Raw genomic sequence first — 15,634 nt, 5'->3', positions numbered from 1 at the left:
CCTGGATAATCCAGGAAGCTCTCCTCATTGCAAGATCTTCAATTACATCTACAAAGACCTTATTTTCAAATAAAGTAACACATAGGTTCCAGGGATTAAGACACTGGAGATATCTTTTTTGGGAGCTACTATTCAACCCACTGCAATGTGATACAGAGATATGTAAAAATCACCTACTCTGATGATAGATTTCTCTTTCTTCATCTACTTCTGTCAACTTTTGCTTCATATATTTTCTGACCATATTTTTAGAGACACATTTATGACTCTCATATCTTGTGTACTGAGTGTTATCTAGGCACACCCACCCACCCACCCACCTCAGAAGTCTATTGATGACAAACTATCAGCGGTTGTTTGTCTGGAAAAGACTATAATTTGTCTTTCCTCTTACATTCTTTACTTGCAGGGCATAGACTTCTAAGGTTGCCTTTTTTTCCTCCTCAGCATTTCACTCAGGTGTCTTTTACTTGAAAAAAATTTATTTTCATATTCCCAAAATGTCCCAGGGCCAGAAAATTAGTACGGTTCCAGGCCCAGAGAATCAAAACCGTGTGCTGATTCAAAAAATATATGCCATTAATTAATATGAGGGAGCATTGTCTGAAATTAAATCATTCTAAGTGATTGGTCAAAACATTTCATTTAGTGCAGAATATATTGGGAAAATATGTGTAGGGAAGATGAAACAAATGTGGACACTGAAGTATATCAGAGACAATTTCTCAGTGACTGAAGTGATTCTTCACTTCACACTAATTGCATATCTGTAGAAATAAAGATTCATTATTCTCGTATAATATACTGTTATTGCAGGGCTTCCCTGGTGGCGCAGTGGTTGAGAGTCTGCCTGCCGATACAGGGGACACGGGTTCGTGCCCCCGTCCGGGAAGTTCCCACATGCCGCGGAGTGGCTGGGCTCGTGAGCCATGCCGCTGAGCCTGCGCGTCCGGAGCCTGTGCTCCGCAACGGGAGAGGCCACAACAATGAGAGGCCCGAGTACAGCATAAAATTATATATATATATATATATATATATATATAGCTACTGCAGAGGAATCGAATAAATTATAATAGAGTTACATAATCTTTCTTCCTTGTCCCTCAAGACTCTCATACATAATCTCAAATTTGTAGTTAGATTTGTGAAACAGCATACGGAGAGTGGCATTTTTAAGTTTAAAATTTCTGGCCTCAGTGTACGGAAGAGTTAAGGAACTTTTTAAAAGTTCTTGATTAGCTCAAACACATTTATTTTTTAAGCCACTCTGCTGTCTCGGTTGTTTTCCTCGATTTTGAGGGTTTGGGTCGTGTGGGCTGAGGCTCAAGAGCAGTCCTGCCAAGGGCCGCCCTGGGCACTCCCACCCGTTTATTATGGCGAAGCGGAGCTTCTACTGGCCCCCTAGCTCCATGGTCAAGCAAAAGCTGGGGCTGCAAGGCCCTCTGCAGTGCGAAACCCTGTAAATGGGGTGAGCGGGAGAAAAACACCGGTGAGACGGGAAGCCTGGGACACACCGACCGAGGGGCAGGCTTTAAGCGCGTCTTCAGTCGCCCGCTCATCCCCCCGAAGTCCTGGTAACCAAACTCTGAACGCGCGTGCGCAGCCAAACTCCCTTATCACGTGAGGCCGGGCCGGGGGCGGAGCCGACGAATGCTCCTCCGGACTGGTTGCCCAGTTCCTCTCCGCATGGGACCAGCCGAGGCGGGGCGAACCTCTGCTGTACTGCGTTGGGGTGGCTCACAGCTCCCGCCCCTTTTCGTTTAGCTTTCTCGCGGCTGGTTCCTCGCACCACGTGCCCTCCGGGCCGCTCCCCCAGCTGCCCTTTCCAGCTGCCTGTTGGAAGCTGCTGTAAAATGTCGTGACGGGCGCTGCTGCTTTACGGCTGCCTCTCCCTAAGTGGAGCCCTGGAGCGCCCACCGCCGTCAGCCCTGTCTCTACGAGTCGGCCGGGCAAGATTGAGAGGCCCGGCGCGCCGCTGCCCTCCCCGCCGCGCCCGTTCCGGCCCTCGGCGATGTGAGCTCGAGGAGGCTGCGGTGCCCCCCCGGCCTGGGGTTGAGACGGGCGGCAGGTGCCTGTGAGGCGGGCGGGTGCTGGGGGCCTGCAGGATGGAGGAAAGCATGGAAGAGGAGGAGGGGGGCAGCTACGAGGCGATGATGGACGACCAGAACCACAACAACTGGGAGGCCGCCGTGGACGGCTTCCGGCAGCCACCCCCACCCCCTCCGCCCCCCTCTTCGATCCCAGCCCCTGCCCGAGAGCCTCCGGGGGGTCAGCTGCTGGCGATGCCTGCGGTCTCCGTGGACAGGAAAGGCCCCAAGGAGGGGCTCCCGATGGGGCCACCGCCGGAGCCGAATGGGGTGATCATGATGTTGAAGAACTGCGACGCGGCTGCCGCCGTGGCCAAGGCGGCCCCCGCCGCCACCCCCACCTCCAGCATCAACATCAACACCTCCACCTCCAAGTTCTGTGAGTACAACCTTTCGTCTGCAGCCTTGGCTTTTCTCCTTCCCACCCGGACGCCGAATCCTTCCTTCTCGGCCATCCCGCTTCCTTTGTTTCAGGCCTGGGTCTCTCCTCCCCTCCCCGCCTCCCTCCCCCGCCTCGTTTGGTGTCCGCGGCCGGCGCCGGAGCGGCCCTGGCTTCTTGTATTACCTGGCCTAAAAGAGCAGCCTGGTTACGCACACAGCCCGAAGTTCTCCTACAAACGCGAGCCGTATCATGACTGGCTATCTCTCAGCATCAGGAAGCTCTTTTCTTCTCCGTTCCCCCTTAAGTTTCACCCTCAAACGTGAAGGGAAAATAAGGCTGTCCGAGTTTCGTTAGGGAGAGGCCTTCAGTTTGTTTTTTGCAACCAGGGGCAAAAGAAATCTGGCCACTTGTGTTTCTGTGCTTTTAGCCAGTCTGCGTTAAACAAGTCAGGAATTAGAAAGTTGACCTATATATCTACGCTTCGTTCTTTCCCTTCTCCAGTGCACGCCTTCTGCATCCCGATAGGGAAATGTATGAGTTGCTTCTTGAGTAACAGCAGCGCAGTGGGAGCTGCGACATCCGTTTTGAAGCTAATAATGTATAAAATTACTTTTTCAAAGTCTACACTCATAAGAATAAGCCATTCGGTATGTGTCCAAATGTAAGATTGTGTTCAATGTTGAACTTTTATGTTAGTGATCCGCCCTGACGCTCAACTGCAGGCAGAAAGATTTAAGACCAAAATCTGTTTTGTAACCGAAACTATCTCCAACCAAGGATGTATGCTTCCACAGCTAGGAGGAAAAGTGCGTTTGCTTTAAGTGGTATTTTTTGGGGCTGGTGATGGTGGAAATTGACCGTCATAGCGAGATTTTTCTCTCCTATTAATAACTGCAAGTTTTGAATGGCATCTGGTAAAGAACTGGAGATTTCATTTCTAGTTGCTAATTTTATCAGGCTGTACCAGTAATTGTCCAGTTAGCTGTGCAGAGAAAATATCTGCCTTGGTTCAGATGTATAGTCATAGCCTTACACACTTTTTTTTTTTTGGAACAAGCACATAATCTTATTTATTTGCCTTCAAGATACTGCTTTAGTCAGAGACATTCATATGTAGGTATGGTTGGTAAGATTTGTCTGCGATTTTGTCCGTATTATGTGTACATGAAAATAATGTTTATATTGTATAATTTGTGTGTTGAAGTCTATGTAATGAAACCAGACCTGGGACACAGTGGCAGGGTGACTTATCTAAATGCTGAAGGAAACTTGCTTTAGTGTTTCAACCAAGTTCATTTTAAGAGTTCGAAAAACAGCATACAGCTAAGAGCAAAAATTAGTGAAATTAGGAACAAAAGAAAGATTTGCCAAACCAAAAGATTGTTTTTTGAAATTAATAAGCTAAACGGACCTCCGATTTTTTAAATGCAAATACAATAAGTGATAACTGGGAAACAGGTACAAACATGAGGTGTTTAAAAGAAGAGTTTTATGAATTGCTATGGGTTTATAAATTTGAAAGCCTAGAGGAAATGTGTAAATTCTTAGAAAACTACAAACTATGAAAGTTGGTAAAAGAAGAAGTAGATAGCTTGAGCTAATAAATACTTTTTAAATTTATTTTATTTTTATTTTTGGCTGCGTTGGGTCTTTGTTGCTGCGTGTGGGCTTTTTTCTCTTTGCGGCGAGCGGGGGCTACTCTTCGTTGCGGTGCGTGGGCTTCTCATTGCAGTGGGTTCTCTTGTTGCGGAGCACAGGCTCTAGGCGCGCAGGCTTCAGTACTTGTGGCACACGGGCTCAGTAGTTGTGGCTTGCGGGCTCTAGAGCTCAGGCTCAGTTGTTGTGGCGCATGGGCTTAGTTGCTCCACGGCATGTGGGATCTTCCCGGACCAGTGTTCGAACCCGTGTCCCCTGCATTGGCAGGCGGATTCTTAGACACTGCGCCACCAGGGAAGCCCGAGCTGACTAATAAATATCTAAAAACTGAAATAGTAAAACGTCCCCTTTCAAAAACTCTGGATGAAGATAATCTTATAATTGAGGTGCAATGAGCTTTTAAATAACAATTCCTTTTTAAAAGTTGTTCTGGGAAATAGGAAAAAGAGAGAGAGAGATGCCAAGCTCATTTTATGAAGTTAGTGAAATCTTGATTCCAAAACTAGGTAAAGTTGATATGAGAAAGTTATACATCTGTTTTCAGTTATTAGCATAAATGTAAAAATCCTACACAAAATACTAGCTCTTCAAACCCAACAATGTGTTAAAAGAATCTTGATCCATAGAGTTTGTTTTAGGAATGTAAGTGTGGTTCAACATCCATTTATCTGTTAATGTAATTTATCTTATTAGTAGACTAAAGGAGAGTATATGGGTTCATCATTCTCTCTACTTTTGTATATGTACTTGAAAATTCCCATTAAAAAGTTTTAAAAAAATAGACTAAAGGGAGAGAATTCATCATTATTTCGATACCATAAAATTATTTGATAAGATGCAGCACCCATATATGATAAAAACTCTTGGCAAGCTTGGAACGCAGGATAACTAAATGATGGTCGTTACCAAAAACCTACAGCAAATAATAATACTTAACAGAGAAATTTCAGATACATTTACTTTAAGGTCAGTAACAAGGGACTTCCCTGGTGGTCCAGTGGTTAAGACTAAGCGCTTCCACTGCAGTGGGCACGGGTTCAAACCCTGGTTGGGGAGCTAATCCTGCATGTGCCACGGCAAAGAAATAAATAAAAAGATCAGTAACAAGATAAGGATGCCCTCTGTCATTGTTACTGTTTAACATAAGAAAGGTTCTGACGAACACTACAGGGGGAAAAAATTAAAAGTATAAGAAGGGAAGCAATAAAACTCATTATTTGCAGATAATATCACTTATCTAGAAGAACCATTAGAATCAAGAGAAGCTATTAGAACTAGTAAGAGTTTAGCAAGGTTACTGGACTTAAGGTCACCCTACAAAAGTTAGTAGCATTTACTACACTAGCAATAACCAATTAGTAAAGGTAATCAAAAGTAAATATTGTAGGGCTTCCCTGATGGCACAATGGTTAAGGATCCGCCTGCCAATGCAGGGGACACGGGTTCAAGCCCTGGTCTGGGAAGATCCCACGTGCTGTGGAGCAGCTAAGCCCGTGCACCACAACTACTGAGCCTGCACTCTAGAGCCCGCAAGCCACAACTACTGAGCCCACGCGCTGCAGCTACTGAAGCCCGCATGCCTAGAGCCTGTGCTCCACAACAAGAGAAGCCACCGCAATGAGAAGCCCGCGCACCGCAAGGAAGAGTAGCCCCCACTCAACGCAACTAGAGAAAGCCCGCGCGCTGCAACGAAGACCCAACACAGCCAAAAATAAATAAATTTTTTTTAAAAAGTAAATATTGTATACAATAATAGCAAGAAAACTATAGTCTCTAGGAATTACCCTAAGTACATAAGATCTTTAAGGAGAGAACTTTAATAAGGAGCTAGAAGAGGACCTAAATAAATGGGAAAACTTTCCATGCTTTTGGGATTGGATTACTTATTGTTGTAAGGAAGTCAGTTTTCTCCATTTTAATCTATAAATTTGATTAAACTGCCATCAAAATTCCAGTTGGTTTGTCTGACAAACTCAATAACCTGATCTAAAATTTATATGGCAGGTGGGATAAAGTCTGTGAATAGCTAAATCAGTCTTAAAGTTTTGCTTTCGTGGGGGCTTACCTTACCAGAGGTTAAGATACTGTTTCAAAACTATAGTAATAAAAACTAGTATAAGTGCAAGAACCTAAAAAATACACTGGGGGAACAAATTGGAGAGCAGAGACTTACCTATATGTTCAGGAACTTAAGATAAAGGTGGTATCATAAATCATCAGAGAAAGGAGTCATGTTGCTAGGAAGAGTGGCTTACTTTATGGAGAAAAACCTACCACCACAGATGGGATGAACTATGGATAATTAAAGATCTAAATGTGAAAGGAAAAGTTATAAAATTAATGGAAGACAATGTTGAAGAAGCTCTTTCCCTAGGGAAAGTTTTATCTCCTAAAACTTACAAAGGTGAAAAAGTAATGACTTTGATTATATAAAAATTAAAGGTTTTCATTCAGTGACAGATGAAAGAATTAGGGAAGATATTTGCAGTGCCCAAAATTGCCAAGGGATTTAGCCTTGAATTTATTCAGCTTTTGTTTGTCCCCAAAAGCATTTTACCTTCATTTTCTAAGGATATTTTTGCTGGATATAGAATTCTAGATTGATAATCTTGTTTTGTTTTTGTTTTTCCTTTCAATACTTTAAAGATGTCTTTCCGTTGTCTTCTAGCCTGCATTGTTTCTTTTAATAAATGTCTGAATATTCTTATCTTTGTTCCTCTCTAGTTATGTGTCCTTTTTTTCTGGCTGCTTTTAAGATTTTCACTTTATCTTTCACTAAATCAAATTTAATTTGATTGTGATATTCCTTGTGGTAGAGTTTTCTGTAGGCTTATTCTTGTTAGTGTCCTCTGAGCTTCTTGGATTTGTGGGGTTCTAGAATTTGTCAAATCTGGAACATTATTATTCATTTTATATTTTTTCAGAATTACTGCCCCATGCCCCTCAGTTGCATATATGTTACGCCACTTGTTATTGTACACTAAATCACTGAGGCTCTGTTCATTATCTTTTTCAGCTTTTTCACCCCCCTCTGCTTCAGTTTAGATAGTTTCTATTGCTGTGTTGTCTCTGGTGTCTAATCTGTTGTTAATTCAGCAAGAGTTCCAACTGTTTTTAACATAGACTGTCATTGAGTCCAGGTTTCAGTCAGTGAACTGAGCAAATTGTTATAACCATATCTGGTTTCTTGAGATACTGCAGTGAATGAAGAATCTTCAGTAAGTGTATTCCTTTTGATAACTTAAGTCTTACCTAAAGTTATGTTTCAGTCTTTAGAATTCTTAATGTCTTCTGAGAGTCCACAGTGGTGTACCTCAGAGATATTATGGGTTCTGTTCTAGACCACTGCAGTAAAGTGAATATCACAATAAAGTGAATCACACAAATTTTTTCATTTCCCAGTGCGTATAAAAGTTATGTTTACAGTATAGTATAGTCTGTTAAGTGTGCAATAGCGTTATGCCTAAAAAAAAATTGCACAGATCTTAATTGAAAAATACTTTATTGCTAAAAAATGCTAAATGTCATCTGAGCCTTTAGCAAATCATAATCTTTTCGCTGGTAGAGGGTTTGAAATATTGCGAGAATTACCAAAATGTGACAGAGATGCAAAGTGAGCAAATGCTGTTGGAAAAATGGCGCCGATAGACTTGCTAGACTCAGAGTTGCCGCAAAACTTCAATTTGTAAAAAGCGCAGTATCTGCAAAGTACAATAAAATGAGGTATGCCTGTAGTTCTTTTGGAATGAAGGCTGGCTCCTGTTTGTTTAGATTTGGTGCTTCTTCCCCTGGGAAATTTGATTTATAATAGTTGGAGGTTTAGAGGCGGTGAGAGCTGCTTGGAGTAAGGCATGAGGAGAATCTGCATTCCCTTGCAAGGCTCCAGTCAGTATTACAGCAAGGGAGCAGGGGCTTCAGTCAAGTAAAGATTAGCCTCATATTGGGTGCGAGGGGTGCTTCTCAGGTAGGGAAGGCTCAGTGAGTTTTGTGAGGTCAGGGTTCTCAGATTGATCAAACTCCACCAAACTGACCCCATTTCAGGCCTCAGGGTCTTATCATTTCACAATCAGTGCCCTAACTTTTACTTAAGAGATTATTTTTATATGGTAATTCTGTAACTTGCAGAGTCACTCTGTTTGATTTTTGGCTATATCAACCCTATACCTATAAGAATTAAGAGGTTCTTTTATGCATTCATGGATGCTCTTTGGTCCTCTGTTTATTGAGTTAATCATTTTCTTAAAGCTTTCACCTGTCCTCAGAATCAGCCCACTCCACAGTCCTTGTCTTTCTTATTTCCATCATAATGCACTTAGCAGTCTGCCATGCTGTTTTCTTCAAGAAGAACTTTATTCCAGGTATCTACAGGTGGTAAGTAATTCTTTGCTGCTACATGCCATGTACTATTAGTATTATGTTATCTAAAGGTGGCAATGTCATCATTGCCTTTAAATCCAACTAGATTGGAAAACCAAAGCCAGGTTCCTAGCTTTTAAGAGTCTGTGTCCTGTAACTACTCTGGTACCAAATACTTTAATCAGTCAGTTCAGTGCAAGAAAATACTCTAGGTATCTAAAGCAACAGGAGATCTGATAGCAGAAATTGGGTCCATTGTAAATTGTTGGAAAGGTCAGAGGTATGAAGTCAGTGAGGCTGCTCGCCTAAAGCTGCATTCCAGCGGACAGGCTGCTGCTGCCACCACCGCCATTCTTACATCGTCACACTTGCCTCCCTCATCCTTGAAGTTGGTGACCAGACACTGGAACTTGGAGTTCGGCTGCCACAAATTCTGACGTCTCTAACCTTACTTGCCAGAACCACCAGCAGCAATAATCTGTCCTTTGCCTCCCTTTGGCCTTCCAAATCTCATTCAAATGTATCTCATTGATGGAATGTAATTTGGGAAGTGTAATTACTTAGTTCCGTTTTTCATTGAACATTAGTCAGCTTGATAATTACCCCCAAATTTCAGGAGCTTATGGACCAACAAAGGCTTATTTCTTGCTCATGTTGTGTTAGTGGCTGACGGTTGTGGCTTTTCACATGTCATCCCATTCTGAAGCGCAGCTCTTTTCTGGGTCCTGTCACTCTTGGCAGAGACAAAGAGAAGAGAGTGGACAGCAACACAATGGCTTTTAAAGCCTCTGCTCAGATGTAGCATATGTCACATCTGTTTATATTCCAGATACATTAAACAGGCTAGAATGGTTCCCTGTCTGAATGTGTTGGGGCAGGTGGGACTGGAGCGTGAGGATAAAAGGCACTGAATGGCTAGATGGAAGGGGGGTGGGGTGGGATCTTGCCTTGACTGATGATACTGTGCCATGATCTCAGGATAATTATGAATCCACTGCACCAAAAGCTTCTCCAGATGAATAAAAGCTTCACAGTATTTTTTAATTGAACTCAATGAAATTATTCTTTTCTTTAAATGAATGACTCAGAAGTATGTTAAAATTGACTTTTGAATTTAGTGAAAGTGTTAACTGACTTTAGTAAATCCTAAATAAAGTTGCTCTGCTTGATCAGGTCCTACCTGCGTTTCCAGATTGGTTGATTCTTTTACAAGTGAATCAGTTAATGCATTCAGGCCTTAAAATATGCACTGTTTGCAGCATCCGTGGTGGTTGTTTGGTATCTTCTTGCCTTCCAGCTTAGTGGAGTTGTGCTGCAGCAAGCATCACTGTGGTATCGATCGATTGTCCAAATTTCAGGATCTCATTGGGGATCTTGTCTTGCCGTTTTTTGACATGAATTGCACAAAGTGACAGTGATGAAACTGTAAGAGAAAGCCATTGTAATGTTTATGTAAGGCCCAGTCCCAAATCCCTAAAGAAAATGAATGCTGTTCCCTTTCTCTTTAAACTGTAACTCTGTAAGCCCAGACCATATATAATCACGTTGTGAACTGTTAAATGCTATATAAAAAAATGATTGTGGATATTCTTTTATAATATGCCTTGGCAGGGAAAACTGGCCTTCCATTTTTCTTCCTACTTTTGTAGTTGTTTGCCTATTAACCTCTGTAGTTAAGAGTACAGATAAGTAATTTGTAGTTGCGTGTGTGCTGACTAGAATGGCATTTTATCCAAACATATTTATTTATCGTCTTCTGTATGCCAAGGTAATATTTTAGCCTCTGGTGATGAATGAGACACAGTTTAGTGTGGTGGTTGATGGACAGATGATTGTGATACATTATAATTAAGTGCTGTGGTAAAGTTATGTATGTACATGGTAGCATAGAGGGAAAAAGAATCTTTGAAAATGAATAAAAGTTTGTTAGGAGGACTGAGGTGGCAGGGTTGGGCTTGAAGAGACTTCCTTTGCAGAGGGAGAAGCCTGTGTGGAAGACCCAGAGTTGAAATTATTGTAGGAACATAGGGTGTGAGGAGGGAGTGGCACAAATTAAACCTAGATCGATAGAAAGGTCTAGATGCGAAGGGCACGCTAGGTTAGAGATGGGATTTTCTTCTGCAGGAATAGGGGCCACTGAAGTATATTAAGGGAGTCAACTTGGTAAAATTTGTCTTAGCATGTTAATATAGATTAGAAAGGAGAGAGAATGGAGGCAGAGAGACTGGTTAGGGGGTTTAATTATTGTAGTCTAGGCAAGAGATGACAGCCCGAACAAATAAAGCATTGGAAGAGAGGTGGTTTCCGACTTTGGAAACATTTGGGGACTACAGTCTGTAAAATTTGGTTGGGAAGAAGGGAGGATAAGGATATGGTAGGCGTATAGGTAGGGGTGTGTGTGTGTCTTTTTTAAGTTGTCTGTGGAACATTTGGGTGGAGAGGTCCAGTAGGCAGTGGGTAAGCTGAGCTTTCTCATTTCATGCACTTTAGAATATTGGAAGTGCTGAAACAAAAATTTAGTTTCACCAGATTTGTTTTTACCTTTCTGAGGATTTGAGTTTCACCAAACTCTTTGGTCTTAGAACAAAACAGCACAGAACTTTGCTTTTATATAGGCTTATACTTTAAAAACTTAAACTGTATGAAAAGATATATAATGAAAATCAGTGATTCCTTCCTTTGTTCCTTCCCATTCCTGGACCTGTGACCCAGAGTCAATTATTTTTAATTCATTTAGTTGTCTCTTCTGGTATTTATCCACACATTTCAATGTGTTAATATTGTTATTAATTAATTAGTTAGTTTTATATTACCTGTTGACCTGTTATTTCCACGACGTTTTAGTTCTCTTATACCTCTACACACCTTACCTCTTTAATTCTTTAAATAACACAATTTTTGGTTCAAAATAAACCATATTTACATTACAACTAAATAATCACTGAAGGGCTGGGAGTGTACTCAGATTACATTTTCTTTCACATCAAACTCTGCTATTAAGTTGCCTTGTTTATACTTGCATAGTTTTTGAAAAACTGATTCTTAAAGTTTTTCAGCATCTTTATCACATCCACCATATACCTGTCACTGGTGTTTTTGAAATGCTCAGTTAATCAGTATTTCCTTTTTGTCTGCTTGTGGAGCTGTTAATCTTCTTGTTCCTGTTTATTTCTTAGGGCCCACAGTTGCCACTCATGGGCTTCCCAACAGGTGGAATGATTGTTACTTGATGTCTTCCTTTTTATTTATTTATTTATTGAAAGTTTTGTTAAAAGTTGAAATATAGTTGATGTACAGTATTATGTTAGCTTCAGGTGTACTGCATAGTGATTTGACATTTGCATACATCATGAAATGTTCGTCACGATAAATCTAGTAACCGTCTCTCCCCGTACAAAGTTATTACAATATTATTGACCACGTATCTTAAGCTGTATATATGGTACAACGTATATACATATGTGATTGTTTTCAGTTGATGATCTCTTAGGTTTGAATGCCTTCTAACAACGATACATTTTTATTCCCCCCATCATGTTGAATGTTTTTGATGTTGTATTTTCCATCTTTTTGTTTTGTATATCCCTTAACTATTTATTGTGGTTTTAGATGATTTTACTACTTTTGTCTTTTAACCCTCCTACTAACTTTATAAGTGGCTGATCTAATACCTTTACTATATGTTCGTCTTTACTAGTGAAATTTTTCCTTTCATAATTTTCATATTTTGAGTTGTGGCCTTTTCTGCTTAGAGAACCCCTTTATCATTTCTTGTAAAGCTGGTTTAGTGGCGCTGAACTCTTAGCTTTTGCTTGTCTGTAAAACTCTTTTTCTCGCCTTCAAATCTGAATGACAACCTTGTCAGGTAGAGTATTTTGGGTTTTAAGTTTGTTCTTTCATCACTTTGCAAATATCGTGCCATTCGCTTCTGGCCTGCAAAGTTTCTGCTGAGAAGTCAGCTGTGAGTCTTATGGGAGTTCCCTTGTATGTAACTAGTTGCTTTTCTCTTCTGCTTGTAAGATTCTCTCTTTATCTTTAATTTTGCAATTTTAATTATTATGTGTCTTAGCGTGGACTTCTTTCAGTTCAACTTGTTTGGGAGTCTCTGTGCTTCTTGGAATTGGATGTCTGTTTCCTTCCCCAGGATAGGGAAGTTTTTAGCTACTGTTTCTTCAGACAAGTTCTTTGCCCCTTTCTTCTCCTTCTGAGACCCCTGTAAAGTTAGTATGCTTGATGTTGTACCAGAGGTCTCTTAAACTATCCTCATTTTTAAAAATTATTTTTTCTCTTTTTCTGTTCAACTTGGGTGATTTCTACTACTGTCTTCCAGATCACAGTCTGTTACTCTGTGTCATCTAATCTACTGTTGATTCCTTCTAGTGTAATTTTAATTTTAGTTAATTGTATTCTTCAGCTCTGTTTGGTTCTCAGTATTTTCCAGCTCTTTGTTGAAATTCTCACCATGTTCATCCATTCTTCTGGGCTAGGGAGCATCTTTATGATCATTACCTTGATCTCTTTGTTGAGTAGATTGCCTGTCTCCACTTCGTTTAGTTCTTTTTCTGAGGTTTTTGTCTTGTTTCTTTGTTTGGGACATGTTCCTCTGTCTGCTCATTTTGCCCAGTTTTCTGTGTTAGGTTGGTTACATTTCCCAATTTTAGAGAAGTGGCCTTATGTAGGAGACATCCAGTGGGTCCCAGTAGCACACTCCCTTCTGGTCACCAGAGCTATATGCTCAAGGGGTGCCCCCGTAGGGCTGCCTGTGCCCTTCTTTTATGGCAGGAGTGCCACGGTGGGTGTGCTGGTAGGCGGGGCTGGCCCCCAGCCTGACTGTGAGGCCCTGCCTCATGCAGTGGCTGCCGGGCTGCTGGAGGGCAGGGTAGGCTTCCCAGCTGCCTGCCTGGCTCTGGGGCTGGGGCTGGCCTGTTGGTGGGCGGGTAAGCCCCCAGTGCTAATAAGCTAGGGGGAGGATTCCAAAATGTCACTTGCCAGTGCGGTGTTACCTTGGTAGAACGAACTGCCCAAAATGGCTACTGCCAGCATCTCCATCCCCAGGGGGAGTTCCAGTTGCCTCCTGAGGAGGCTCTCCAAGATCAGCAAGTGGGTCTCACCCAGGCTCCTTTCAATTTACTGCCTCTGTGCTGAGATTTGAAGTGTGTGAGATTTAATGTATGCCCTTTAAGAGCAGAGTCTGTTTCCTACAGCTCTCTGGCTCTCCTGGACATAAGCCCTGCTGGTTTTCAAAGTCAGATGTTCTGGGGGCTCATCTTTCTGATGCAGGAACCCTGGGCAGGGGAGCCTGATGTGGGGCTCAGAAAGAATCCTCACTCCTTGGGGAGAACCTCTTTGATTGTGATATTCCTCCCATTCGTGGATCGCTGACATGGAGTTGTGAGTCCTGACAATACCGCGTCTCACCCCCTCTTACTCAGCTCATTGTGGTTCCTTGTTTAGGTATGCAGTTGTGGAATGTCTTTTCTGCTAGTTTTTAGGCCGTTGTCATAGATAGTTGCTCTGTAAGTAGCTGTAATTTTGGTGTATCCATGGGAGGAGGAGTGAGTTCAGGGTTTTCCTACTCTGCCGTCTTGGCCACCTCACTTCATGTCTTTCTTTTTACTGGTTACTGGTGTGTTCGCATGTATGTGTGTGTATGTACAGAACATATCTGCTGGCAGTCTGTTGGGAAAACGTGTATGGATAATAATATCAGGTCTTGAATATATAAAAATGCTCACTTGATTGACTGTTTGGGTATAGAATTCTTACCTAAATAATTTTTTAAAAAATTTTATTTATTTTTGGCTGCGTTGGGTCTTCGTTGCTGCGCATTGCAGCGAGTGGGGACCACTCTTCACTGCGGTGCGCAGGCCTCTCACTGCGTTGGCTTCTCTTGTTGTGGACCACTGGCTCTAGGCACGCAGGCTTCAGTAGTTGTGGGGCATGGGCTCAGTAGTTGTAGCTCCCGGGCTCCAGAGCGCAGGCTCACTAGTTGCAGTGTACGGGCTTAGTTGCTCTGCAGCATGTGGAATCCTCCTGGACCAGGGCTCGAACCCGTGTCCCCTGCATTGGCAGGCGGATTCTCACTTGCTGCGCTACCAGGGGAGCCCCCTAAGTAATTTTTAAAGTGTTGCTTCATTGACTTTAAGCTGGCAGTGTTACAGTGGAGAACTCAGGTGCCATTTTTATTCTTGTTATTTTGCGTGTGGTCTTTTTTTCCCTTTGGAAAATTATTGGGTTGTTTTCTTAGGTAAATGAGTCAGTGTTTTTCTCCCTTTACATTTTCTCTCTTCTCCCTTTTCTCTGGAATTATTGGTAGTCAAATGTTGAATTTCCTGTTTTGATCTTCTAAGTCTGTTAACTATTTTTTAGTATATTCTGTTTCTCTTAATGTTCTAGGAGAGTTTCTAGGTGTTTACTTTTTTCTTTTTGATTTTTTTATGATAAAGGCATTTATGATGAGATAAATGCTTTTATTTATTCATTCATTCATTCATTCATTTATTTATGGCTGTGTTGGGTCTTCATTGCTGCATGCAGGGTTTCTCTAGTTGCAGCGAGCAGGGGCTACTCTTTGTTGTGGTGTGCAGGCTTCTCATTGCGCTGGCTTCTCCCGCTTCAGAGCATGGGCTCTATGATGCACGGACTTCAGTAGTTGTAGCACATGGGTTTGGCTGCTCTGTGGCATGTGGGATCTTCCTGGACCAGGGCTCGAACCCGTGTCTCCTGCATTGGTAGACGGATTCCCAACCCCTGCGCCACCAGGGAAGCCCTTCTTTTGGATTTTTAACAATGGCTGTATTTTTAGTTTTAAGAGCATTTGGAATTCTCCTTTTTCATTACTGTTACTAATTTTTATCTTCTCAGCATAGTAATTATAGGTTTTTTAAAAAGTTTTCTTTTGTTCTTTTAGTTCTTTGCTTTTATCTTTGCAGTTTTTGTTTGTTTTGATCTCTGATGTCTGAGACTTCGCAAATGTTTGTGATCCTTAGCTGTCTATTCGTATTTAAAAGTGAAAAAGGCTAATTGGTAGTTCAGTGTTAACAAGGGACCTTGCCAAGTGTAAGTGTTGGGCTTCACTTCGGGTTAATTGGATGCAAAGCTGCTATTCTTGGGGAACTGCCAAATAGTATGTGAATGTCTTTTCTCTGGGGCT

The 15,634-nt window shown here is 42.0% G+C and overlaps 1 protein-coding gene across 7 annotated transcripts in view; it reads left to right on the top strand.

Moving 5' to 3' along the window:
* Positions 1–1,777: 1,777 nt before the first annotated feature.
* CACUL1 (CDK2 associated cullin domain 1) overlaps positions 1,778–15,634 on the top strand; it is a 78,501-nt gene continuing 64,644 nt past the window's right edge. For 3 of the 7 annotated variants that reach the window (XR_016388180.1, XR_016388179.1, XM_022568638.3), the window contains exon 1: positions 1,784–2,466. Coding sequence is in view for 5 of the 7 variants with exons in the window: in XM_022568638.3 (XP_022424346.1) it covers positions 2,106–2,466 (361 nt within the window). In the remaining 2 variants the exon portion in view is untranslated. Of the gene's footprint in view, positions 2,467–15,634 lie in introns of all 7 variants that reach the window. The other 4 variants (XM_022568643.3, XM_022568644.3, XM_022568639.3 and 1 more) reach the window with 3 other exon arrangements.

The sequence above is a fragment of the Delphinapterus leucas genome, chromosome 16, assembly GCF_059928025.1.
Source record: "Delphinapterus leucas isolate spDelLeu-1000000601 "Yukka" chromosome 16, BTC_Dleu_Yukka2, whole genome shotgun sequence".
Lineage (NCBI taxonomy): Eukaryota > Metazoa > Chordata > Mammalia > Artiodactyla > Monodontidae > Delphinapterus > Delphinapterus leucas.
This window is presented reverse-complemented; position numbering and strand designations above follow the sequence as displayed.